General features: G+C 36.5%; 1 protein-coding gene across 1 annotated transcript in view; it reads left to right on the top strand.

The window, feature by feature from the left end:
- Window positions 1-23,258, top strand: part of LOC139978260 (uncharacterized) — a 37,584-nt gene extending 14,326 nt beyond the window's left edge. Inside the window, exons 2-18 of the mRNA XM_071988288.1 lie at window positions 5,953-6,086; window positions 6,479-6,583; window positions 7,412-7,503; window positions 9,090-9,146; window positions 10,955-11,024; window positions 11,670-11,714; window positions 12,379-12,575; window positions 13,231-13,311; window positions 15,399-15,522; window positions 16,607-16,840; window positions 17,232-17,417; window positions 18,497-18,678; window positions 19,104-19,187; window positions 19,384-19,598; window positions 20,217-20,354; window positions 20,596-20,893; window positions 21,877-23,258. Of these exons, the coding sequence (XP_071844389.1) occupies window positions 5,972-6,086; window positions 6,479-6,583; window positions 7,412-7,503; window positions 9,090-9,146; window positions 10,955-11,024; window positions 11,670-11,714; window positions 12,379-12,575; window positions 13,231-13,311; window positions 15,399-15,522; window positions 16,607-16,840; window positions 17,232-17,417; window positions 18,497-18,678; window positions 19,104-19,187; window positions 19,384-19,598; window positions 20,217-20,354; window positions 20,596-20,893; window positions 21,877-22,020 (2,367 nt within the window). The 5' untranslated portion in view covers window positions 5,953-5,971 and the 3' untranslated portion in view covers window positions 22,021-23,258. The remainder of the gene's footprint in view (window positions 1-5,952; window positions 6,087-6,478; window positions 6,584-7,411; window positions 7,504-9,089; window positions 9,147-10,954; window positions 11,025-11,669; window positions 11,715-12,378; window positions 12,576-13,230; window positions 13,312-15,398; window positions 15,523-16,606; window positions 16,841-17,231; window positions 17,418-18,496; window positions 18,679-19,103; window positions 19,188-19,383; window positions 19,599-20,216; window positions 20,355-20,595; window positions 20,894-21,876) is intronic.
- Window positions 23,259-25,588: the final 2,330 nt, after the last annotated feature.

The following is a 25,588-nucleotide window of genomic DNA, read 5'->3' as shown; positions in this document are numbered from 1 at the left end:
ATATCATGCTATTTTACTCACATATCATGCAGTTGTACTCATATATCATGCTGTTGTACGCATGATCATGATGTTGTACTCATTTTACAAACCTGGAGTCCCTACGTTAGTTTTAATTTAAATAAATAAAAAGTGAATATTTAAGAGTTATATTGTTGATATTTGTAAGTACTTTGTGCATATCATCTATTGCGTAAACTTGTGATCGCACTACCAATATATATATATATATAAAACAGGCGCAGATCCAGGGATGTGGGGTTGTATCCTCTCCTCCCCCCCCTCCCCCGCCCCTCCCTATTTTTTCAACCTTGCAAAAGGGTAAGAATTAGCAAATCCTTTCATTTAGACCTAAGACTAGTCTAGATATGACTCTTAATATACCACGTGACGTCCAATATGTTCCCTTTTCCCGGCGGAGGGGGGGGGGGGTGGAGGGAGGAAGACCTCATACACACCCCACATTGCAGTCGATTTCAACGACCATAGGAGCGCACCCTTCCCCATTTTAATACTTTCCTGGACCCTTGTATCTAAAATATAATTATCGAGAGTGCTTCTATTAATACTTACAGCGGATACTTACTTAAAATATATTCTAGAAAAAATTGTACTGCGTTTGACACATACAAACAATACCGGTATATATCGTATGACAAGCCCCCCCCCCCCCCACCTCCCGCACTCCAATAAAAAAAACTGTACCAATGTGTTCACCGCTTCAAGAATGTTATAACTAGAACCAAATACTAATGTAAACATGGCGCGTAATTAACCTCAGTGTCTTATATCTACAATCCATACCGTATTTCTAATAACCAAATTTATAGGAAACGGAAGAAAGGCCACTTCTGTTAAAACATAGAACTATAATTCAAACTATCATAACCAGTACAAACCAAAAGTCATCCCCTTTTTTTTGAGGCCAGCCATAACAACAAAGACAAAAGAATGACCAATTTTCATTTTGTTGCCTGCAAAATCTGTGATTTATCGCGTGATTCGTGACCAAAAATTACTTAACTTTATTTGTAACATATATCGCATTTATGTACGAGATCGTCAGTTAACGTTTTGACGGTATCGTTTAGGCTGATTTGGCCTATTATTTATGAGGTACACTACTATATATGGGTTAACATCGTAATATATTAATATAATAAGAACACTAACAAATGCTAAATGAAGACAAGTCCGATTGTTAGGGGTATAAACGGCTTTACCTAATCCTGGACGATTTTCAACTATTTATCTTAAGGATAATGGCATTGCGTAATAAACCTTCACATCAAGAAAATATCCCTACCCCTCCCCTCCCCTCCCCTCCCCTACCCTCCCTCCCCTCCCCCTACCCTCCTCCGAGACACTGATTTAATTGTATACAGAGTCTAGTCTGCAGTTGTATGTGTGCGTGTTCATTGATCATAAAGCGTGACCAATTGAAAGCACACAAAAAAAAAACAGCTATAAGTAAATATATTTGGTATGTGTGGAGAGGTGTTATGAAGCATAAGATTTTTATTTGTTCCTTACGGAAGTTGCACGGGCTTGCTTTGTGTGTCAAAGGTTACTACAGTCTTTGCAATCAGTCAGATAAAGAACTGTAAATATCAATCATTGGATTCGTTCCTTCCTTAGTTTTATCCATTTAATTCAATTAGTTATAAATATACTGTACAAATATAAATAAATAAAAACCCTCGAAATTAAGCGATCTAATTTAATAAATATACTTGGTTGAGACAACATGATTTTATAAGTGAAGATCATGATATGGTATGAAAAATGGTGAATATAACGATATGTACTACCTTTTTACATAATAAAAGTAACATTTAGTTTGTATGGTCTTTAATGTATAGTTTGTTGCATATTACATCATACTTTGTTGCAGTTATTTCGCCACACATTTGCAAACAATGATATACGGTATGGAACAGCAACAGGTATTAATCACGACTTATTAATAAATCATTCATAATTCAATAATTCATCACTATGATAATGATGGCCGGAAGAAATTGAAATGTAGATCAAATGCGTGTGTGTGGCCGGATGAGGCGCGGGAGTGGGACAGGAGGCGTTGGGGACACAGGCGATTAATTATCGCGTGTACGTATATGGGCAACATGGGTCAGTGAACTCATAATAAATAAATGATAAACACCACATTATTAAACATTACAGTACAGTCCCATTTCCCCGCACGATATCTAGTAAACTCACACCACATCGCAGCACACCATACCACATATCTACAACACCATCACATTACACCACATGTTATTAAGTCAAATCATACGACACGGCAGCAAGACAAATACCAAACCACAGCACGTTTTCGCAGTACATCACTTTACAACACCGTCACATTACACCACTCTAGACTTGCCACAGCACATCACGATGTCGCAGTACATCATGTGACATCACTTCACATCACATCACTTTACAACACCGTCACATTACACCACTCGATACTTGCCACATCACATCACGATGTCGCAGTACATCAAGTCATATCACTTTACATTACATCACTTCACAACACCGTCACATTACACCACTCGATACTTGCCACATCCCAGCACAATGTCGCAGTACATCATGTCATATCACTTCACATCACATCACTTCACAACACCGTCACATTACACCACTCTAGACTTGCCACATCCCAGCACAATGTCGCAGTACATCAAGTCATATTACTTCACATCACATCACTTCAAAACACCGTCACATTACACCACTCTAGACTTGCCATTTCCCAGCACAATGTCGCAGTACATCAAGTCATATCACTTCACATCACATCACTTCACAACACCGTCACATTACACCACTCGATACTTGCCACATCCCAGCACAATGTCGTAGTACATCAAGTCATATCACTTCACATCACATCACTTCACAACACCGTCACATTACACCACTCTAGACTTGCCATTTCCCAGCACAATGTCGCAGTACATCAAGTCATATCACTTCACATCACATCACTTCACAACACCGTCACATTACACCACTCGATACTTGCCACATCCCAGAACAATGTCGCAGTACATCAAGTCATATCACTTCACATCACATCACTTCACATTACATCACTTCACAACACCGCAGGTGCGTATCCAGGGGGGGGCGTTGGGGGCGCGCGCCCCCCGGGTAAGAAAAAGAGGAGGAAAAAAAAAGAAAAGAAAAAAGGAAAAAAGAGGGGAAAAGAGGAGGAGGAGAGGAAGGAAGGGAAAAGAAAAAGAAGAAAGGGAGAAGAAGGAGAAAAGGAGGGAGTTAAAAAAAAACGCGAAGACACCGGGAAGAGAAAGAGGAACAGTGACATCATTACAGCGCTGAAGGGTAGCCAGTGACGGATCAATGATTTCGTAAAAGTGTGCCTCACCCTACCCCTTACACCGACAACCCCATTTTTTTGACGTTTCCATTTTCCTCTCTCACTAATGATCTATATATATACTATATATGGTCTATCATAACGCGTGTGTAGAATTGTGCTATGAATCCAACTGTGGCTGATCTCGAACTCGACCGTGTCGTCGGGGAACATGACGCATTTTGGGATGGGGGCGACCGCCCCCCCCCCATTCAGCATTTTTTTAAATGATATCGCTAAGTAATTTCAAAATAGAAAGTGCTTAGATGCAACTTACAAGGCCTGGGAAGTGTCATTTCCAGCGATCTGGGAGACATTTTCGGCCAAAATTTGCTTGTACGCTTCGCGCCAACCTATGGTGGCGCTACGCTTAGATAATTTGCCTACAGGCTTCGCCCCTCCCTTGGCAAATTCCTCGCTACGCGCCTGTTCGAATTTGTAACGCAAACAGCAGATATCACATCATATCAGTGAGCATGAAAATGGCGTTCCAGGATGAAAAGCCTCAAAACTGTCCGACTTGCCTGAAAAAATAACCAAAAAGTTTTCGCGGGCGAAGCGCGCGTTCAACGTGTCAATGTCAATATCATATAAGCAAGCATCGGTTATTACATCGCATGCCATCATGTACCGTACGGTCCGTTCAAATTGCGCAGTATACCGCGGGATGCTAATGTAAACAACGACATGTCTCATGTAGATGTATAGAAAACATGGAGGTCCAATTATGTCAAAACTCTCTTTTACATTAGTAATGGCGAATTAGGGGCTGCACCCCCGCCGCGCAGTGGCGGAGCGTCCATGCGGTCAGGGGGCGGATGCCCCCCCCCCCTGACGGACTCAAATGGACTGCTGGCGCCTTTTTCAGCTCTTTACCACTTTTTACTTATTCTAGATTATTGACTTTTTTATTGCGCTCTCATCTACTTATTGACATTTGTCACATTTTGTTGGTGTAATTTGGCGATGACACCCTATTCTTCGTTTATCTGCAAATTAGCCAGGCCCTGAAAGGGTCATTTCCGGCGATCTAGGGAGTATCTTTACTCAAAATTTGTCTGTGCGCTACGCGCCAACTAGTGGTGGCTCTCCGCTTAGATAGTGTCGAAAGCGCCCCTACAGACCATTCTCGCCCCTCCTGACCAATACCCCTAGCTCCGCCACTGCCACCGCGCCTCCTACGCCTGTGTGTAGTGTTCGGTTCGGAAATATCTGCTATTTTTCATATCCTTCAACCAAGTTTTATAATAGCCGTTATAAGAGGTTTAATATTTGTACACTAATAAATTAACTGTATCTGAATTTTCGAAAATTTCTGACCAACATTCTGCATCACACTTCCCTCTACTCGTGCAATTTTGACCGGTCTGTTAGGGGTTGAAGGTAGTTTTTCTATATTGGTTGTCCATAGATGAAAATTTGTACAACATTATGGGTATGTTTTGAAGTGAGTTTATTCACGAGAAATGTGAATTTTCAAATTCTGAACAAATTTGGGGCTTAAAACCTTAAAAAGTGGGGCTGACGGGTATTGTGGGCCGCGACGTAGAATCACCTACAAAAGCAAAGACCCACAGGACATGTGATCGGGTCGAACATGACGTGTGCCGGGTTGACAATCTTCAAAAAGGTTATGGATGGAAAAAAAACTATTAGGAAATACTTGGTTCTCAGGCCAAAAGTGTACATCTGGTTGGTCATTTCAAGCCCGAGAAGTGCCGTTTCCGGTGATCTGGGGGGGGGGGGGGGGGTATCAAAACCAGAAATTTTCTTGTACTCTGCGCGCCAACCGATGGTGGCGCTCTGCTTAGATAGTAATTCGCGCCCCCCGGGTTAGAAAATCCTGGATACGCGCCTGCACCGTCACATTACACCACACGATACTTGCCACATCACAGCACAATGTCGCAGTACATCATGTCACATCACTTCACATCACAACATATCACTACACAACACCGTCACATTACATTACACGATAGCAGGTCAAGTATTGTCACATCACAGCACGATCTCGCAGTACATCCCATCACCTCACATCATATCACATCACAAACTCACGATGTCCAGGCAAGTTTTAACTCACGGTCATTCTCTATTTAGAGAAGACTACAGATAGAGTATAAGCATAGTTGCCTCTTCCACAAGCTCCCTTCTTGTAATTATCAAAAATAGCGATGTTTCAATTAATTTCTGGATAATCGAATATTTCAACGACGTACCATGGTACGTCGTTGAAATATTCGATTATATAGAAATTAATCAGTGAAAGACATTTAGACTTATGTTGATAGGATTGTCGTTGTTTTTCTAATTAAGGAATTAAAACAGAAACAGAATTAAACTACAACTTAAACTGGATAAAATAAAAACATCGCTTGTAGAAGCGTCGCATATACCCTTGAATATTACATGTAAGCAGGTAATGTAAATCAACAAACGTAACATAGTCATGTTTATCATATAATCGAATGTTTTATATATGTATGTGAAACATATCATGTCCCAAACGGACTCGCTATCAATTGATGTCTTTCTTATTCTGTGGTCGTTTTCAGAGCTCTTACTACTAACATCATGTGTCATCATCTGTGGGAGAAGTTACTTACTGCCTCTTGTTTGGTGGCAATATTCACCGTGCTGAATCTCACCGGTTGTCGAGCTATAACATTATGTGGATTTTCTCTTTTCGGTGAGAATTGCTTCCGCATGTCCGCATATATATATATAGCCTATATATATATATAGCCTATATATATATATAGCCTATATATATATATAGCCTATATATATATATATATATATATATTTATATATATATATATGTATATATATATAGGCTATATATATAGGCTATATATATAGGCTATATATATAGGCTTTATATATATATAGGCTATATATAAGCTATATATATATATATATATATATATATATATAATTAATGTTTATATATATATATATATATATATGTATCAATTTTTTTATCGCTCATAGAGACTGTTTCTTTCCAGCGTTCAACGTGGACGTTAAAAAAAAAAATTATGAAATGTCTGAGACAGCTAATTCTATTTCCTAATGCAGACAAAATTTCTGTGGAATCCGTAAGGCAAAATCTAACTCTCAAAGAAACTGGAGAAGGCAACTTCTATTTGGAATTGAACGTTTCTTGGGATAGGCCAGATTACGGTGAGTAACATTAGTTTTTTTTTTTCTTTTTTTCTTTTGGTTTCCTGTATCAATAGTCCATTTTTACCTACTGGGAGTGGAGAAGCCTTATTAAAAGCAGTGTGCATGGGAAGGTATGCAAATAGCAGGCTCGATACTTCCACGAAGGGGTGCGGAGAAGTGGTGTAAGGTGAAATCCCTCCGCCCTTTTCCTCTACCCAAACCACTGATGAACTTAATCAGTTCATTATAATCTGACTTGGTAGTTTACTGATTATCTGCCATTCAAATTATCTTTATCAATCTAATTAAGTATATATTAAAGAAATGCCCTTTCTTGAACAATTTCTGCACAGACTTGCCACTTTATTCAGAGGCAGTCATGTGAGGTTGTATTGCTATATAAAACGGAAATGATATGTATGATGACGTCATATAAAACTACCATAGACTCTTTCAGTCATAGATATGAGTTCTTTTTATCAATTTAATCAAAAGAGTTCTTTCATATATCCATAGTTTATATAGTTTATTTTGTCGAGGTTTCATTGTTTGTTTCGCTTGAAATATTTCTTTTAAAACAATAATAACCTATAAGGAAGGTGTGAATAAAACTGAATTTGTTGAAGAGGTATTGAACTGACTTGACAAACTTCTGTTGCTCATCAAAAATCGCCATGGCCATCGCCCTTACAATCTCCTTCTTTCATTCTACAACTGGACCTGGAAGTGGGGGGGGGGTCCTTTTAATTTCGTAAATTAATATTTGGGTTTTGTCAAAAAAAGGTAATAGTTTACGAGATATAGACTTCTGATTCTGAAATTTGCTGTTTCCTTTAACTCCGGCAGATCACGATGGTTATGAAGTAAGACTTGTTTCGAGATACAGTAAAGATTTACAAGCCAACATTGGATGCAATGCAACTAAGTACACGCGTACGGTAAGTTTACTGTATAGGATAGATAGGATGTTAAGATATAGCATTGTATACTTCAAGACTAGCTACTTCTTCTGCTGACGCATTCAATGACGTTCATTCATACTTTATACAAATTCTCGAATCTGATTGGCTCATTGTAGTCAGCTGACCGTGCATTAACCTATATGGATAGTGCACGATAAACTCATCTTATCATATCTCGTCAATTCAACATTTTTCTGCAAAATGTTTAAGTGTTCACTTCATTCCTACTGAGCACTTGTACACTTTTCTGCAAAATTTGTAATTGGAAGAAGTAGATAACCTCTCTAATAATATCCAAATCTTTCCCACGTTACATCCGACCCACGAGTTGTATATTTGTTCAGTAAAAAGTCTTATTTCAATTTCTTGGAACCATAAAAACGTCGTTAAACGTGCAGTGTGCTTTCGTAGATAGGCACTGGTTCGTGTCGTTATATCCCAACAGTACAGATCGGGCAGTATAATAAACTGTTTCCTGGAACCAAGTTATTTTTTAATAGAAACATGATAAAGGTTCCGTTTGTTTTCCATTCCGCACACGTATACCCTTAGAAGTGGCTCACAATTCTGCTTTTATTCTTTCATATTTTATTAAGAATTTCTTACAATCTGGAAAGTTAACTGTGTACTTCATTGGCTAACGTTAAGACTCTATACGTAAAGTAACAGTTTAGGTTGACGCTTTTGGGAGAGCTCTTGAAATTCAATTTGCTGTAAGCGACAAGCCGGAGTTAAGTGGCTTCTATGTATAAATTTCTGTGGTCTTGACATGAACACATTTTGTTCATGTTGCTATGCCAATTGAACGCAGGCGCAGTATACCCTTGCGTCAGATCGTTAAATGCTGTACAACGTAGCGTTGTTCATATCAAAGAATAGCCTATAGTTATCGTCATTTCTTGTTATTTCATTCGCGCATTTACTTTGTTTTGAGTCGTTTAATTATAATAAAGCAAAGAACAACGGGGTACCCTTTCGAGAGATTGCTGCTTATTTTTCTTTTAAAGTTTTTATTAAATTGTAACTTTCTGAAATTTTAATAAATGTTTATTTAGTGATTTATATGTAATGAACATTGTTAAAACAATGGTCTACCGTGCGTTTTTCGCAGGATAACGCACTTACTGGGGTATATCCCTCGCATGCTTGTATGCACTCGGCCCATACGGCTTCGTGCATTGCTTGAGTCATATCCCCGTTCGTGCATTATCCTGCGATAAACGCACGGTAGACCCCTAATTATCCGTTTCTGGAGGAATATAAACTGTATAAAATATAAGAAACAATAAGTGAAACTCCACAAAACTTTCATATGCCTTCTTTTTTAATAGAAAGGGTTGTTTAGATTAACTAAGTATAATTTCTTTTCCACGATGTGTGTGTGGCGTGCGTGTGTTGGCGGGGGGGGGGGGGTTGTAATGTCATTAAAAATATGTTCATATAGGATATTCGCTGGTGTTGATATTCAACATAATCTACAACCAGGTAGATAAAGTTAGACTATTTAATTTACTTTGGTTTTAATTTGATGTAATATTGATCGTTTTTCTTTTGTCTACAAGATGGAGGAATCATTTTTCTTCCAGAATTTAACATTTGGCTATGAGTACAGTATTTGGGTAAGTATTTATGTTTTGATTGGCTGGTATATATTATATGTTTATTAAGAGATTTCGGTATTTTAGGCACAACATTAACTTTGCTGTTAACAGTCAGATACTACTAGCTATCAGTCTAGGCTCTGTTTCTACACCATGTTTTGTGTAATGTGTTTAGTGTAAGACATGAAACTTTGTAACCATCCGAGGGTAAACGAATAATGTGATCAAGAGCTTAGTCTCTCAGATGTAACTCATACACAAACACACACAAAACATAAGACTATGATTACCTAACATTACTATTACGTTACATAACAATTTGACTATTTAGGACAAACTGCATGTGTTGAAATGTCATTCAATGATGCTATGTCGTTTATATGAAGTTTAAAAGAACATGTCGTTGTTACGTTATCATAATTCATAAACAATGTATTGACATTATAACATTAATGTTTGTACTGAGAAGTTGAGAACATCCTCGATTCGGCCTTAAAGGAGCATTGCAGAGATATGGTATATTTTAAAGCTGAAAATTCTCAAAACCAGAATAGCTATATAGAAACATTATAGCACTCAATGTTTTGCTCCTCCTTGGACTATGACATATGAAGACTAAATTTCGGTCGTCCTTTGAAAATGCTTCATATATCGAAATTTGCCGATTTGAATTTCCACATTAAAATGAAAATATTACTACATTAAACGACTAGACTAAAATATTCATGAACAGCCGATATTATGATTATGATTATGATGATGATGATTATATCTATAGTCAATAATTTCCTTGCTTGTTCTAACTTGATAAAATTATTTTTCATATTACATCAGTTCTATATCTGAACATGAGTCACATGCATTTTATTCATTCTTCATTTCTCGATGCCTAAAGACATCCGTATTCGTTAAGTACATTTGAGTACTACTTAAAACAACCCACGCATATTTCAGACTGGTTATTGTTTTTTTCATTTAGCACGCCTTTCTAGGAATTGACATACTTTCGTAAGGTTCAATATTGCTAATCAAACCATGTTCACGAAATTAATTTCTTGCTGCTACCCTTTTTTATGATCATGGTAAACATGAAAATTATTATTATTATTATTATTCATGAAAAAGTGAAAAGCTTTTATGAATTCCCATGGAAACTCGAAAGGATAATTGCGAGTAAACACGTTACTGGATTGTGTTACGTTCTAAACAATTTGGCGTCCCTTTGGTAATTGGCTCAAAAGCCCTAATCTAACAAGCTTCTTCCGGCGCAGTAGACACTCTGAGCGCTTCTTCTCGATAGATGAAAAGTTCATATTCTGAATAAAAAAAAACAAAGAGCCGATTAAATGGCGATAAATTCACGCGGTTTCATTTTAATTAACGAGTCGTACAACGCAGTCTTCCACTATCTCAACTCTTTATGATTCTGTATATAGGCTTTCGTCCATCCGTTTGTTATACAGGTCTGTTCTTAGATAGCCTATATAGGCACATACTGCTTCATTGATTAGAAATTTCATAATTGGAATGAGTCTTACTGAGCCTAAAATAAGCTACACATGCTGGCGATAGTCTAGACTATACGAGGGGGAAAATAACTTTTTATACTTTTAACCAAGTAAAGATGTTAGGTTTTCAATTCGCACCTTTAAATGTTTGTTTATGTTGGAGGACGTCGGTCCCAAATTTAACAGGATACTGATATACGATATATGATATACGATATATGAGTTATGTTGCAGCATAACAGAAAGTATTGAATAGATTCTCACTTAAGTCGCCATCAAGAAGATTTCTTTTTCCCTTTCTTTCTCTACTACGTATAGGTTCTCTTATTTAATAGCACAAGGAATGAGTCATCGTACAACCCTGCACTGATAGACGTGAACACGCCTGGTAGGTTATCACCAGCGAGAAATATTTATAACAATCGAATATAACAATCGAATATAATTTATAACAATCGAATATAACTATCGAATGAAACGGTAACTTAGTCAAACTATAGCCAAACCATTTGATTAATTCAGAAGAGAACACTTCATTCTTATGGTTCGTATATTATAAATTATTATTCACAATTGTCTAATATTGGACCATTTTGCACGCACACACACATACTAACACACGCACACACACGACAGTAACAACAACAAAACATCACAGTATAATTTTTAACGTTATGTTTCAAAGATGTCATTCGTATACTTAAGTCTCTTTTACTTTATTATGCGACTCATCTACGGTTGAAGTAAATGCTTCCTGATTCGTGACCTGGGTAAAATCGATCGAGACATTAAAATACAGGGGATAAAACATACCATTTTTTTTTATTTCCATCCTTGGGCAATACATCTCTTAAGCTTATCATATATGACTTTGGATCCTCGTAACCGTGATGTTTTATCTGTTAATACAGACCTTGAAAATGTAAATTATCTTAACTTCAATGTTATAGGTCAAAGCATGACATTTTAATTAAAGTTTTGATATGTTCATTTTCCTCTTTTTTTTTATATTTTATTTTATTAAAACTTATAGATTGTTTTACGATGACACAGTCCTTGGCATTTTGTTCCTCACAACGTAAGTTTAAATCAAAGAGTGCCTCGTTACACAGGATTAAATATCTAATTATCTAATTATGCATGAAATGGGATGTTAAGGCGGGGAGCGTTGTGTGTACTTTACTCTTAAACCTTTCCCGTTACAAATGTTGTACGGGCAAAATGTCAACCACATGATGATTTGATGCTATTCTTAAAAGAATAAAGACAATTTTATGGTTACAATGTTATGATATTTGTCATTACCTAGGCTAACTAACTTGACGGTTCTTTCTTAGTGGGGGGGGGAGGGGCAGTGGACGGTAGTAGGGTTGTTGTGTGGGAGGGGAAATAATATTTTGAGGAACTAGGGCAGGGGAGGGGGAGGGGAGGGAGTTGAAGCTTGCATTTATTTTGAACCATGCTGAGGTTACGCAATGCATAATAGGGTGACCTTTCGATTGATGTCTTTCTTCGCCATTTCAAAAAAAAATTCTCACTTTTCTGTCAAACTGATTATTTTATATATACGGTCTTTGTTGTATGTAATGTCTCTAAGCTCTGGGGCAGTGGGAAGGGTTCTTGTTCTAATAAAATGATTATGTTACATTAAAAATACCGATATACCGTCAAACATTTCAACTTCATTTGAAGTCCTTCAGAGTGGGTTGAGTTTGGTTTTTGTGAATTGTTTTTAACTCCAGCCATTACAGTTGCTTCTCCGGCTCGTGAATTGCGAGCGGAATGTGCAAGTAGTAGTATTTACGGCAATACAACCGACATCGTAATATCGTGGTTACCGCCCGTACAAGTAAATGGATCGATATATGAGTTCGTCATCAGTGTGAAACAAGAATCAGATGTTGCATTCGAACAAGTTCTTTATCTGGATGTTAATGAGGTAACCAATCGCAAAATTTCTGCACTTAAAAATGTTATTTCAGAAGATTATCACTTGTTTTAAGCGTTCTTTTGTTGTAAGATACAGAGAAGTGAGATATTGAGAGAGTTGCTGAGGGTGTGGGGGTGGCTTAGGGTGTGGAGTGAGGAGGGCCTGAGAGTAAGGAAACGTTTGTGTATGGTCAAATACTTGTTTCAGAACTATGACGCAATAAGGCCATTTCCACAAACTTGCGAGTGGCAACTGTAATTTGAATCAAGGGAATTATAATTATATAAAATATATAAATTATATATCATCTATACGTAATGTTAATTTCTGGAAGATTTAAGTCTTGTGGAGTGCAGTGCCGTGCGCATCATCAGTCTCGGGGGGGGGGGGGGGGAATTGTTCAATCGGGTTTTTCTTTATTTCTTACTTTTTTGTGTTTTGTTGCATTCAGCCAGAGAAGAATTAGACCACTGCTACGAGATTGTATCCTCGTTTTGAACATCCACCCCCCCCCCCTTAAAAAAAATAGTAAATAAGTAAATAAATCAAGATAATAGATTGAGTTGATTATGGACCATTTGACGTCTAACCTTTCATACTTTCGATTGTTGATTATTATGTATAGGCCTAGGGCTAATGATTTTTGCTTCCTTGTTTTGTACAGCGTTCCACTGGCAGAAACCTCTCTCGCCGGTTTGACCAAATTATCGAAAACTTGTTACCTAACATCACGTACGATATAGAGGTACAGTTTTGTCTTTTAGATTTTTTTTTTTTTTACATTGTATATGTAATATGTAATATGTAATGTTATATATGTAAAATCTTATAGCTTCAACGAGGAGTTGTGTCAGCGTAATAATTCAGCTCTACACAGTGAGCTACATAGTAATAGCGATATGTCGTCTCTGTGTGACGTCACATTTTGTACACAAGATGCCACTTGCTTATTACTTACTAACATGGACTGCAGCGACTATACGAACACTAAGTTGCATATAACTATACTGTAACTATAGTAATGTATAAAGTCTCTGTTTGAACAAAGGCACCGTTCAATACACGTCATCACATCATTAAAATGTAAGGAAACATCTCCAGGTTACGATGTGAGCCGAGTCATCATTAAATTAATATTATGGTGTACTTTTCTGCGGTTACATTTCTCAATGGATTAATGAATAGATTTCAGGGAACAATATCAGCCGAGTTTATTCAAATCATGTATTTACAGTTATTATGATCAACTATAACTCATGGGAAAACTCTGTACACTTAGAATGAAATTCTGTCGATTGATCCCCATGGCCAGGCAATATATATATATATACATATATATATATATATATATATATATATATATATATATATATATATATATATATATATATATATATATATATATATATATATATATATATATATATATATATATATATATATATATATATATATATATATATATATATATATATGTGTATAATTGAAATTGTCGTGAGATGGAAAATCAAGAACAGTGAAGAAACTTGCAGCCTCCCACCGGGATTCGAAACCGGGCGTTTGTCACCTGTTTTGAACAATATTAGTTTTGTTTTGGTGACATAGTTGCCTAACTCTAAGAGATCAAACATGATGCTAACCAATTCGAAATCATTTATGATTCCTAATGCCGGATCTCGAAAGAGATACTTTGAACTGACTCTGTTAACTGAAATGGAAATAAACGACAAAGGCAAATGGATATATATATATAATTGAAATTGTAGTGAGTTGGAAAATCCAGAACAGTGAAAAAACCTCCATCCTCACTCCATTTCTTGGGAAATCCTAAAGCACTCTAATACACCTAAGCGCAGCTCCAACCAGTCTAATCTCTTCATGTTAAGAAGCAGAGCAGACAAAAGCTACAACTCAATCAACAAGCGTAGCGAATTTGTGTCCAAATGTCGTCATGGCAACCGTTCAAAGAAGCCCCCTGACCGCCCCAAGGAAAAAGTCGTCCTTGCGAGATTCAGTGTTCAAGATTCTATGTAATATATTTTTTATTTCATAATAAAGGTCGTTGAAGAATCAACAAGGGTATTCGTTTCATTTAAAAAAATATATATAAATATTTGCAACTGTATATTGCCTCACTGAAATAAACTTCTTGAAAAGGTTTAGTAGAAGTACTTCTGGGGGTGATGAATTGTAGAATGGTAATGAATGAATACCAAACACAACTGAGTTACCGTAGTTATGATCCTCTATGGAAGATCAATATAGATAATGGAACATTAATATTACAGAATATTATTAGCCATAAATTGGCCATCACAAAAACTGTTTAGATTGATAGGGCTAGAATAGTGATTTGTATATTTTAAAGAAATTAATGCAAGACCATTGAATTGAATTGCTCTTTTTAAAACTTCGTATGAAATCAAATAAATTACAACGAGAATTTATTAACGAAATTTTATTCAGATGTTAAAGTTATACATTATTATTATGAGGCTGTCAATTGAAAATTGGAAAGCAAAAAGGGGAAAATAAATGAAAAACAAAGCTTCTTAGAATTTAGTTAAGAAACTGTTTACTTAATAGGTAATTAAAGTTGGAAAGCCTCGTTTCGATTTCACCAGTATATGCTCCAGGCAAGATGGATTTTACAGTTTCGAAATTGGTGTTTTATACGCGAAAGGTAAATCACAAATTCAAGTTTTTGCCTTGTATTAAATTGTTTGAGGAAAAAAACTAAGCCTTTGGATAAAAATCCTTTTCAAGGAAAAAAAAATCGATGTTAATTCTGGTATAATACAACTTTTCTTTTGGTCAATTTTTTTTTTAAAGTTGAGCTCCCTTGTTCGTAAGGACACCGTGGCAGAGAGGGGGCAAAAGTTGAGAGAGAAGATTTTTCCAACAGTTGTAACCGAAGAAACGCTCGTGAAAAACAACAACAGTGTAACTGACTTGGGTAAGGTTTCATTTAAATTGTGATTTTTATTTCCACATTCTATAATATGTCAAAAAATTTGATACATCTGACTATGATAATGACTCAAAGATTAATAAAAAATTACAAAAAGACATGAAAATTAACACAGATAATCTTCGAAATAATCAGTGGCTTATAGTCAAATCGTTACCATATCGTCAGACCAAATAAAATATAATTCTTCATCTTTGCAGGTCACATATATATATACTTTTTGATTTGTAGCATGATTTCTCGCTAAAAGAGGAAAAAATCACTAGATTATCGAAAGAATTACCTGGAGAGAGGTGCACATGTAAGGAAGGCACACGCACGAAGCAGGCTGCTGAAAGACTGCCCTCTATTAGCGTTCTGCTGAAAGACTGCCCTCTAAACTGCCCTCTATATGTGCCTTGTTATAATCAAAATGTTAATCAGAAGGTTGTAATGCCGAAAACGGAGAGACAAAACCCGCGCCTCGTTCGCCTCCCCTTTAAAGGGTATAAATAACCCATAATTCAGCTTGACCTAGCCATTTATGGAAACTGTTGAACCGTCATAAGAAAATCAAAGATATGCTTAAAATGTCGATGCCAAAAAGAAACAAAAACAAGACCGTATACGTATTGGCCATATGTTGTCGATTAGGAAGTCAATTATACATTGCAACCAATTATGATTCTATTTTCTTGTCAGAATTCTACAAACAGGGGCTACTATATGAAACTACTGTACCATCGTCAGTACAGATAATAGTTATATCGATGCACCGCACCGCAGTTCATCATTGTATAGTAATAAGTTTTAACTACAAATTGAAAATGCATTTCACATTCCATTGGCGATCATATAATGTCGGAAAGGTCGAGGGTGCTGTTCATGGCATTAAATGTATGTCTTTGTTTCGTTCAGTTTATCACTATTGGACTGGTGGTGCTACACGGGTGATAAAAGTAAAAGCTGACTACATTTCGTTGTGATTAAACATATCTATCTTACTTTTTCATCAGTCGATTCAATTCGATTTTCTTTTGTTCATTTTCTAATGGTCCTATTTCTTCATCTTATTTCATTCCACCTTCAGCTCCCGTATGCATCCTGATGGAGCAGCCCATTGAAACCGATGAACAGTACGAAAGTCCTAAACTGTCCCTTTGGGCGGTCATTGGAAGTATGGCCGGAATGACGTCATTGATGGTCATTATGTGTATCGCTTTAATTATGAGCAAGAAACGATCCGTTGCCGTAAAGAGAACTGAATTTATACGGTACCCCGATGGCGTGTCTGTCATAGGAAACAGCGTCATCAAGAAAACAAGTAAGTAAATATGAAGAATATTCCAATTGCGTTTTTCCCCATCTAATTCCCAATTATCGAAATGGGGTCATCATTCTAGTCTAGACATGCAAAGGAGAGGGTAACCAATTTTCACCCCTACCCCCTGCTCCCCCCCCCCCGCCCACATACACAAGAGTAAAAGTAGTTAATTGCACAACTTTGAGTGTAGAACTAACATATAACTATATGACTCAGAACGTACTGTTTCTGAGGGACGGCTCCAACTCCCTCTCCCCTCCCCCTCCCCTTCTTGGGGGTCGGATTTAACGATTCATATCAATATCATGTACGAGTCCGTATATTGACTGTACGGATTCCACGTACAATGTGCAGTCTATATTATAATAGGCGTCCTTGTCCTCTGTTGCAGGTACCGAAATCCACCCTATGACTAAATGTGTGGACCCGGTATTCGCGGGCAAAGAGGTAGATCGAACTCATCTCGAAATTGGTGAAGAGCTTGGCAAAGGTTCCTTCGGGGTTGTCTTCAAGGGACTGGTGTACGGCCTAGACGGAAACCAGAAATATACCCCAGTGGCTGTCAAGAGCTTACGTGGTAGGCATATTACAATACATCGTTGCTTTAACATGCTTGACAGCTTGAGTACTCATTTTGAATCACATTGAGGTATTCTTGCATTCTTCTGGTCATCTTTAATATCGAACAACATTGGTGTATTTCCTGTTACAGACTTGTTGTGTGTTAAAATAGATATGAAATAGCCCCATCTTAACAAAACAGTACGGATCTGTTATTTACTGCCACAAACCTGAGTAGTAATAGCCAAAGTAAGTAGGCCTAACATTTTCAGTGGTTAGGCCCTCGAACTATAATAAACTATCTTATACAAAACGTTCCAACGGTTGTATTGAATTTTTTATGGTGATTCTGAGCATTTGACGTAATAATGATGTCATGATGATTTCTTGTCACAATACCTTGTTACATAGTTATGTGTTGTATACAAGGACGTAGCCAGAAGGAGCAACGGGAGCGGTAGCTCCCACCCCCCTCTCTGAGTACCCCGAAAATAAAATTTAACTAAAAGCAGGAAACATCATCCAAACCATCCTTTCCGGTTTGCAGGAAGCTAAGCGACTCTTCTCGATCTTTCCCCTGAAATTTCGTCTGCTACGTAATACAATACTCTTTATTTTCTGCAACGTTGGATGCATTTTGGGCAAAAACTTTAATACGTTATCATGGCGCTCCGTTAAGTGTAATAATGCTCCCTTTTTGAGAGGTGCCCCTTTTAAAATTCTACCCTTCCCCCCCCCCCCCCCCATTCTCCCTTTCAAATTTCTGGCTACGTCCCTGGTTGTATAAGTGGTTGAATAATGGGGGAAATGGGAAACGTTTTATAGCATATTCACAGTGACATTAAACTAACATTGAAGGGATTCTAACGTGGTTCAGTAACCACATTTCTTTACCTACCATGCTTGTTGTCACCGCCATTTTGAATTTTTCTTTTACTGAAGTTCTTTAGTGCAGGATTGTATTTCAGTATTATCTTAAACTTGTCCGAATTTTATCCTTTCAATCAGAAAGGATCATCTGCCCATCTGTTTTGTTTCATTTGTCTGTTCGATATATGGATATTACTCTCTTTCTTTCTTTCTCTCTTTCGCTAGTCGGGGCGAATGAAGCGATGAAACTGGAGTTTCTAGATGAAATCCGACTCATCGTAGAGATTGGGGCTCATCCAAATGTCCTACATCTTCTGGGGTGTTGTACTGTCGATGAACCATATTATCTTATCACAGAGCTAATGAAGTATGGAGACTTGTTACATTTCCTCATCAAATGCCAAGATGTAAGTATGGTTTCTTTCTTTATAGTTAAGAGGCTAAACGGGGTAGGTTAGGTATGTGTGGGGTGGGAGCGGGGTGAGCGGCTAGGTATTAACAGATAATGCGAGGGGAGGGGAGGGGGGGTTGGTGGCAAATGTTTTCGGGCGAATATATCTCCTTCTTTCTTTCTCATCCCTTGGAGACGCTGCTATTGATATGTCACTCCAGATTTTGGGTTTTATTTACATTTTCCTGCATGCTGGTGATGATTATACTTAACTTTAAGAAATTATTGTAATGATTTATTATAATTGTTATTATTACAATTATTGTAGTTATTCAAGTTCAAGTACTGACTAGATTTAAACAGTGTCCTAGCTGCTTTTTGCTGTAGTCTTAAATTTGTGGATAAATTATTTTAATGTATTTTACTTCTATTGTTTTCCAGCCAAGCAGCACAGAAGTGGATTCAATCTACAATCTGACTTCAACGATGCAGGTTCAAATTGCTATCCAGATATCACGTGGCATGGTAATAACCGATACAAAGCATGTTCATTTTTTACTCGCAACAAGAAACGTAATGTATGTATGTATGTAAGTATGTGTATGTGTGCGTGTGTTTGTATGTGTGTAGGTATGTATGTAAGTAGGTAGGTAAGTATTTATGTATGCCCATACAGTCTAAAAGTGTGAAATTGAGAATGTAATTTGTTTTATTTTTGCAGGAGTACATATCAAGTACCAGGTACCACCACGGTGATCTTGCTGCCCGAAACGTTCTTGTTGGGGATCACTTGGTGGTGAAGATATCTGACTTCGGGTTAGCTGATGACATTTATCAAAGAGGATATAAGCGACTAGCGCCATCTAAAAAGAGACCAGTGAAATGGGTCAGCTTGGAAACAAACTTAGAAGGGCGATGCAGCATTGAGTCTGATGTGTAAGTACAAGCTTAACGGGATAACACATTAGTGAAATATTGCTACAGAGGGCGGGTGGTGTTTGGAATGGGCAAGGGGGTGATTGGGAGAAGGGATGTGTAAGGATTCGTTTGTGTTTATATCTGAAACGTTGGTACTGACGAATCAGATCTTAAGAAAGCTGTATATAAGAAAAAGGCATCTATTCAAGCTATCAAAAAAATATAACGAAGGCATGCATTGTGAAGGTTGCCTGTAGCTGTTATAGAGCGGTATCATACAAGTTTGATCTTCACAAAAGCTATAGAGAACAAGAAAGTATGATCCAATACTTTCACAGAGGTCCAAACAGATGCATGCTGGGAAAGTTTTGAAGTGATGGCGCCATTTAAGTATAAATAACTATTTTTTTAGTCACTGAGAGAACCTTTAACTTCTAACATTTTGTTCTGATACAGGGCAGCAGATTCGATGACAACGTAAACAAAGCTAGTGTCTCCGTTGCATTTGTCATATGAAGTATCGGCATAGTTATGACTAATACTTATCTTATGACTAATAATAGATCATAATTTCGATCAAGGTATTGCTACATTTAAAATAACCAATATGTGTCTTTATTGCTCTTCATGTTATAGATGGTCCTTTGGTATTGTCTTGTACGAGATTTACACTCTTGGGAAAACCCCTTACGAGAACATCGACGGACAGGTAGTCATTACAAAACTCAAGGAAGGCTATCGACTTCAGAAACCAGATGGATGCCCGGATGATATGTAAGAAGCCTAATACTCAATATTAAAAAAATGATAGTAATAATTTATACTATATTAAAACACGGATATATATTAAATATTTATTATGTATATATATATATATATATACACTAATTATCTTCTTTCCTTTCTCACTCATGTTGAAGCAATAATAAACTCATACAGATAAACATCCTATTCTTCAGACGTTTGATTTGAAACTCTTCTATTTTGTCCCCCCCCCCCATCTCTCCCTGCATAGGTACACGTTAATGCTCCATTGTTGGCAGGAGAGACCCTCTTCACGCCCTACTTTCACTGACATCTACAATACACTCGACACGATCCTGTCGGAATCCAGCGATTACCTCACAAACTTAGATCCACCAGACAAGATGCCTTTTGAGGGCGGTATTACAAATCCTTCGTGCTTTACAGATGAAACGGATATCGGGAGCGTGAACAGTGTGGACCAGGACAGGTACTCCAGTCTTCTGATAACGTCCCCATCACATATGGACACGGATTCGGACTACAGCGAGGAAGGAGTAACAACATACGTAAGTAGAAACTTTCTATCGAAAGGTTCCATAAACATTGTCTGAAACCTAAATTATTGAATGCATAATTTATTTAGGTTCGTGATGATATGAAAATAATTAAAATGTTATAAATAATTACATTTGGAAAAAAATATAAATAAATTAATGAGTGCAAATGATATATGCAGATCTATCAGAATCACTGTAAATGGTAACATATGGCAAAGGGAAGGTGGGAAGGGACGGTGGATGTGGTGGGGCTATTTAAAAACAGAATGTTTGCTCTTTGCATTTCAATTATAGACACGGCTGTTTTCATATAGTGCAAAACCGGACAGCTAAACAAGGTATTCTCGTATAAATAACTTGAGTGAGCAGATAAAACAGAATTTAATCAAAGGAGGGGGGAGGGGGTGTGACTCTGAGGTTGTTGCAGCCGACTCCAATTTAGGGGTTCTAGGGTCCTACCTCCAGGTGAACGTTAAATTTTAGAAATGAAATTATGCATCCTGATGCATATTTAGGTATATAGGGGAGAAAACATTATTGTTTATACAATATTTTAGAGATGTATCCCACATGTCGATCTATATGAAAAAGTGGAATATCTCTAGAAACGAGTACAAGTTTTCATTTCAAAAGCAAAAAGTGAAGGAAGCAGTGATGAGTTTGACCAATCAATTTTGGGTCGAGGTCAAAGGGTAAAAGTTTGTCCAAAATGGCATAAGAATATGAAATGTTTTAATTTTATTCGGTGAGGGGAAAATGTGATAACGTGATACTCATTGAATACATCAAGTTAATGCAAATCAAAAAGCCTAAGCTATAGATTGTGTTTCTTATGTTAAACGTGTATATAGCGAGCGTGTATAATAGAAGTAAAGTCAGTTTGAGATTGCACGTGCAACTGGTCAGTTCGTTTCTATACTTCACTGCTGGTCATCACAATTCCTTAGAAACACAATGCGAAGCCAATTACTTTTTTAACATTTTCTCTGCAGGAGATAGAGCAAATTACGTCATCGATGGACCCTAGACACATCGTTTCTGTTCCAACCATCATAGTGAATAGCTCGACCCCTGCAGATGAACGCAAAAGATCTACAGCTTTCATAAACGAGTCTTACGAATCACACCCTGTATGAGGGATTTCCTTGGATATGACAGTCGATTTGTGAAAAGAGGGAGGGGTTGTGCATGTGAAAGTGTGTGTATGAGGTGTGTGGGGGGGGGGGGGAGGAAGGTGGGGTAGAGAATGAATTGAGGCGATATCGTTTGTGTGGATTGAGCAAAGCGTGTAGGTGAGAACCGTTATATGATTTTATATCGAATCCCCTACTCACTGCCGCACGTAACAGAAGAGGAATTGTTTTTGGGGGAAACATGACTAGCTTGTGAATCTCAGTGTTTAAAAGACGCCTATCGGAACTATGATGAACTTCTGCTAAATACGAACGAACTGTTTTGATATTCTTTGTTAATTAAAAAAAGAGTTTTCTTTATACGATTATCATGTGATACGGAGATGTTACTATAGTGACATGATATGGTCAATGCAGAAGTAATGTACATTTACGAGATAAACATTATCCTATAAGAAATATTATATAACAATAATCGGACTTTGAGAACTAACCATGTAACAGTATACGATCCGTATTTGTTTAGTTTGGTGGCGCTGTGTACTGTCTGCCACAACAACAACAACAAAATCATCGGTGAACAGCACGCTAGTGAGCATTCGGTAAATGGATAAAATTAAACAAAACAAATGAGAGGAAATGATGGGGTTTTCTTATAAAAACAAATAAGTAAAAGGTAAAAGATAGATATAAACTCGGCGGGTAATGAGCACTTTAAATGCTCAATCCATTCTCCTGTATTTGGAATTCTGTTGTGCGCAGAATCCTCCCTATACGCTGACGGAAAACTAGACGCTCTTCTTTAGTGTATTTCTCACTCCCTCTGTAAATACCTACAACACAAGACAACAAGACAGACAGATAGATTTAGCCACAGAGTACATTTGACGTATTTGGCTGTTATAGGGCAAATGACTTTGGCGAAAACCGTGGAACTACAATCCACATGATATGATATGATTTGATTTGATTTATTTTTCCATTTTCATGCATAAATTGCAATGTGTACAATGAAAATTACATATAACAATCGATAAGAAAATGGTGGAAGGGCTTTGAAACCGAAGCTTTTACAAGAAGCCCACCGTAACATAATTAATTAATACAAATTGAATGTAAATAAAGGGAAAATAGAAGGATTAGAACTTTAGAAGAGGATCTGCCCCCCCCCCCACCCAGCATATTGACCAACCCGGTAACTTGCATAGAGTAAAAGAAATGGAGCAGTCAGTTGGGATAAATAGAAAGATGTCAAATAGAAACATAAACAAAATGGAAATGAAAATACATAAGGATAACCTAGAAGTGTTCATATTTAGATATTATTGTCTTTTTTAACTTATCAGAAAATAGCTTTACGGAGTTTGCGTTTTTATTGAATCACCAAATTTGATTCCAGAATTTAATACCATCAGATACAATTGATAGCCTTTGCATACGCGTACATTTACTTTGCATAGTCTTTTGTGATTGCAGGGGTTAACGTCAAAGGTTAAATTCATTTGTCTATCATATATATATATATATATATATATATATATATATATATATATATATATATATATATATATATCTATATATATATATATATATATATATATATATATATATATATATATATATATATATATATATATATATATATATGTATATATATATATATATATATATATATATATATATATATATATATATATATATATATATATATATATATGTATAGATACAAGTTTTGTTTTCAGTTTCTTACTCTTAATATCCTGGAAACTTCTTGTAACATTAAATTACACAAATATACAAGTATAAAATGATGGAATTTGTTTTGTGACTCTCAAGAAGAAAGCAGGTTAGAAGAATGGGATTAAAAAAAAAATCATTAAAGTACAAACAAAACAATGTCCGGCATCCATGACTTCAAGTGAAGTGCATCATTTAAATGTGGAGAAATGCATCACTGCACTACCACTGGGACACACATAGATTAAATGATAAATTACGAAACTGGGTGTGCTTTAATTTTAGAGCCAAATCTATCTAAATCACAAAGGACCAAATTAGATTTCAATTGGTAGAGTTGTTCTAGCGTTATCGAGCTTAAGCCTCTTTCTATGGTAAAGTTTGATGTTATTGTTTTCATTCTCTTTCTATAGTACGTAAATAACTTGCTGGAACCTCTCTTACACATCGTTGTACCATTTAGGGATAATTTCAAGTGGTACACATGAGTTGCTTCGATAAATGTTATTTGAGGGAAAACTAGCATTTCAACTAACATTTCCCCACTAACCGAAAGTTGTAGCCGAATTAATGAGCTGCTATATGGTTACGATAAAATCGTTTGTACTTAAAACCTTAAACGTGCCCGTAGAGGTCTTACCTTTTGAATAAATGAAGTAGTCCATGGTCACTGTGATTCATACCATGGAGATAAAAGTGCATCTTGCTTCAGGTATTCTTTTCATCAAGCTTTAGGTATTCTTTTCAGCACAATTTGTATGGCCTTAATTACGGCTAAAAATTGTTAAGGCTTCCTTAAATGATGTTCTACTTCAATTAGTGACTCCCCCACCCGCTACCACTCCTCTCCGTCTCCCCATGAAAGAATCATTTTTTGGATTCATTTAATCCTTTTTGTACGATTTCCAAGGACGCTGATTGTATGTCCAGAGGTTCGAAACCTGTAAGGAAGGTCGTAATCCCACTGCGGGCGCCTTACACCTGCATCGAACAATATATATATATATATGTATATATATGACTTTATGTTAATGCAATGGAGGTAAACGACAATGGCAAATGAATATATACAAATGAAAATCGTAATGGGTTGGAAAATCAAGAACAGTGAAAAAACTTTCAGCCTCCACCGGGATTCGAACCACGGGCCTTCCGCTCTGTACGCGGACACCCTAACCACTAGGCTATGGACGCTGATTGTATGTCCAGAGGTTCGAAACCGGTAAGGAAGGTCGTAATTCCACTGTAGGCGTTTGTCACCTGTATCGAACAATACTAGTTCTGTTTTTTGGTGACATATTTTGCCTTACTCTAGAGATCAAACATGATGCTAACCAACTATATATATTTATATAAATTATATATATATATATATATATATATAGATATATAGATATATATATATATATATATGTATATATATATATGTATTATATATATATATTTATATCATCAAGTTGCCAAAGTTAAATTTTTCATTCTTTTAAAATATGTTGATTGACCAAATGTGGAGAGCCTACACAGTAAGACCACGTGTGGTAATTAGTGGGATGTTCATTATCCTAAAGTACAATAGGTATATAAGTGAAACCTGAACAGACAAGGTTATACCAACGGAGAGTGACTTTGGTTAAGACACATGATGTTTGATATTACAGTCATAATTATTATAGAGTGCATCTTTGACTCCTATAAAGGTATACCGTAATTTGTATACTATGACTGTCAGTCCTGACCAGTATCGGAAATATATATATATATTTATATATATATATATATATACATATATATATATATATATATATATATATATATATATATATATAATATATAT

Source organism: Apostichopus japonicus, chromosome 13 (assembly GCF_037975245.1).
Source record: "Apostichopus japonicus isolate 1M-3 chromosome 13, ASM3797524v1, whole genome shotgun sequence".
Taxonomy (NCBI): domain Eukaryota; kingdom Metazoa; phylum Echinodermata; class Holothuroidea; order Aspidochirotida; family Stichopodidae; genus Apostichopus; species Apostichopus japonicus.
The sequence above is the reverse complement of the archived record's forward strand: the minus strand, read 5'-3'. Positions and strand labels throughout refer to the sequence as shown.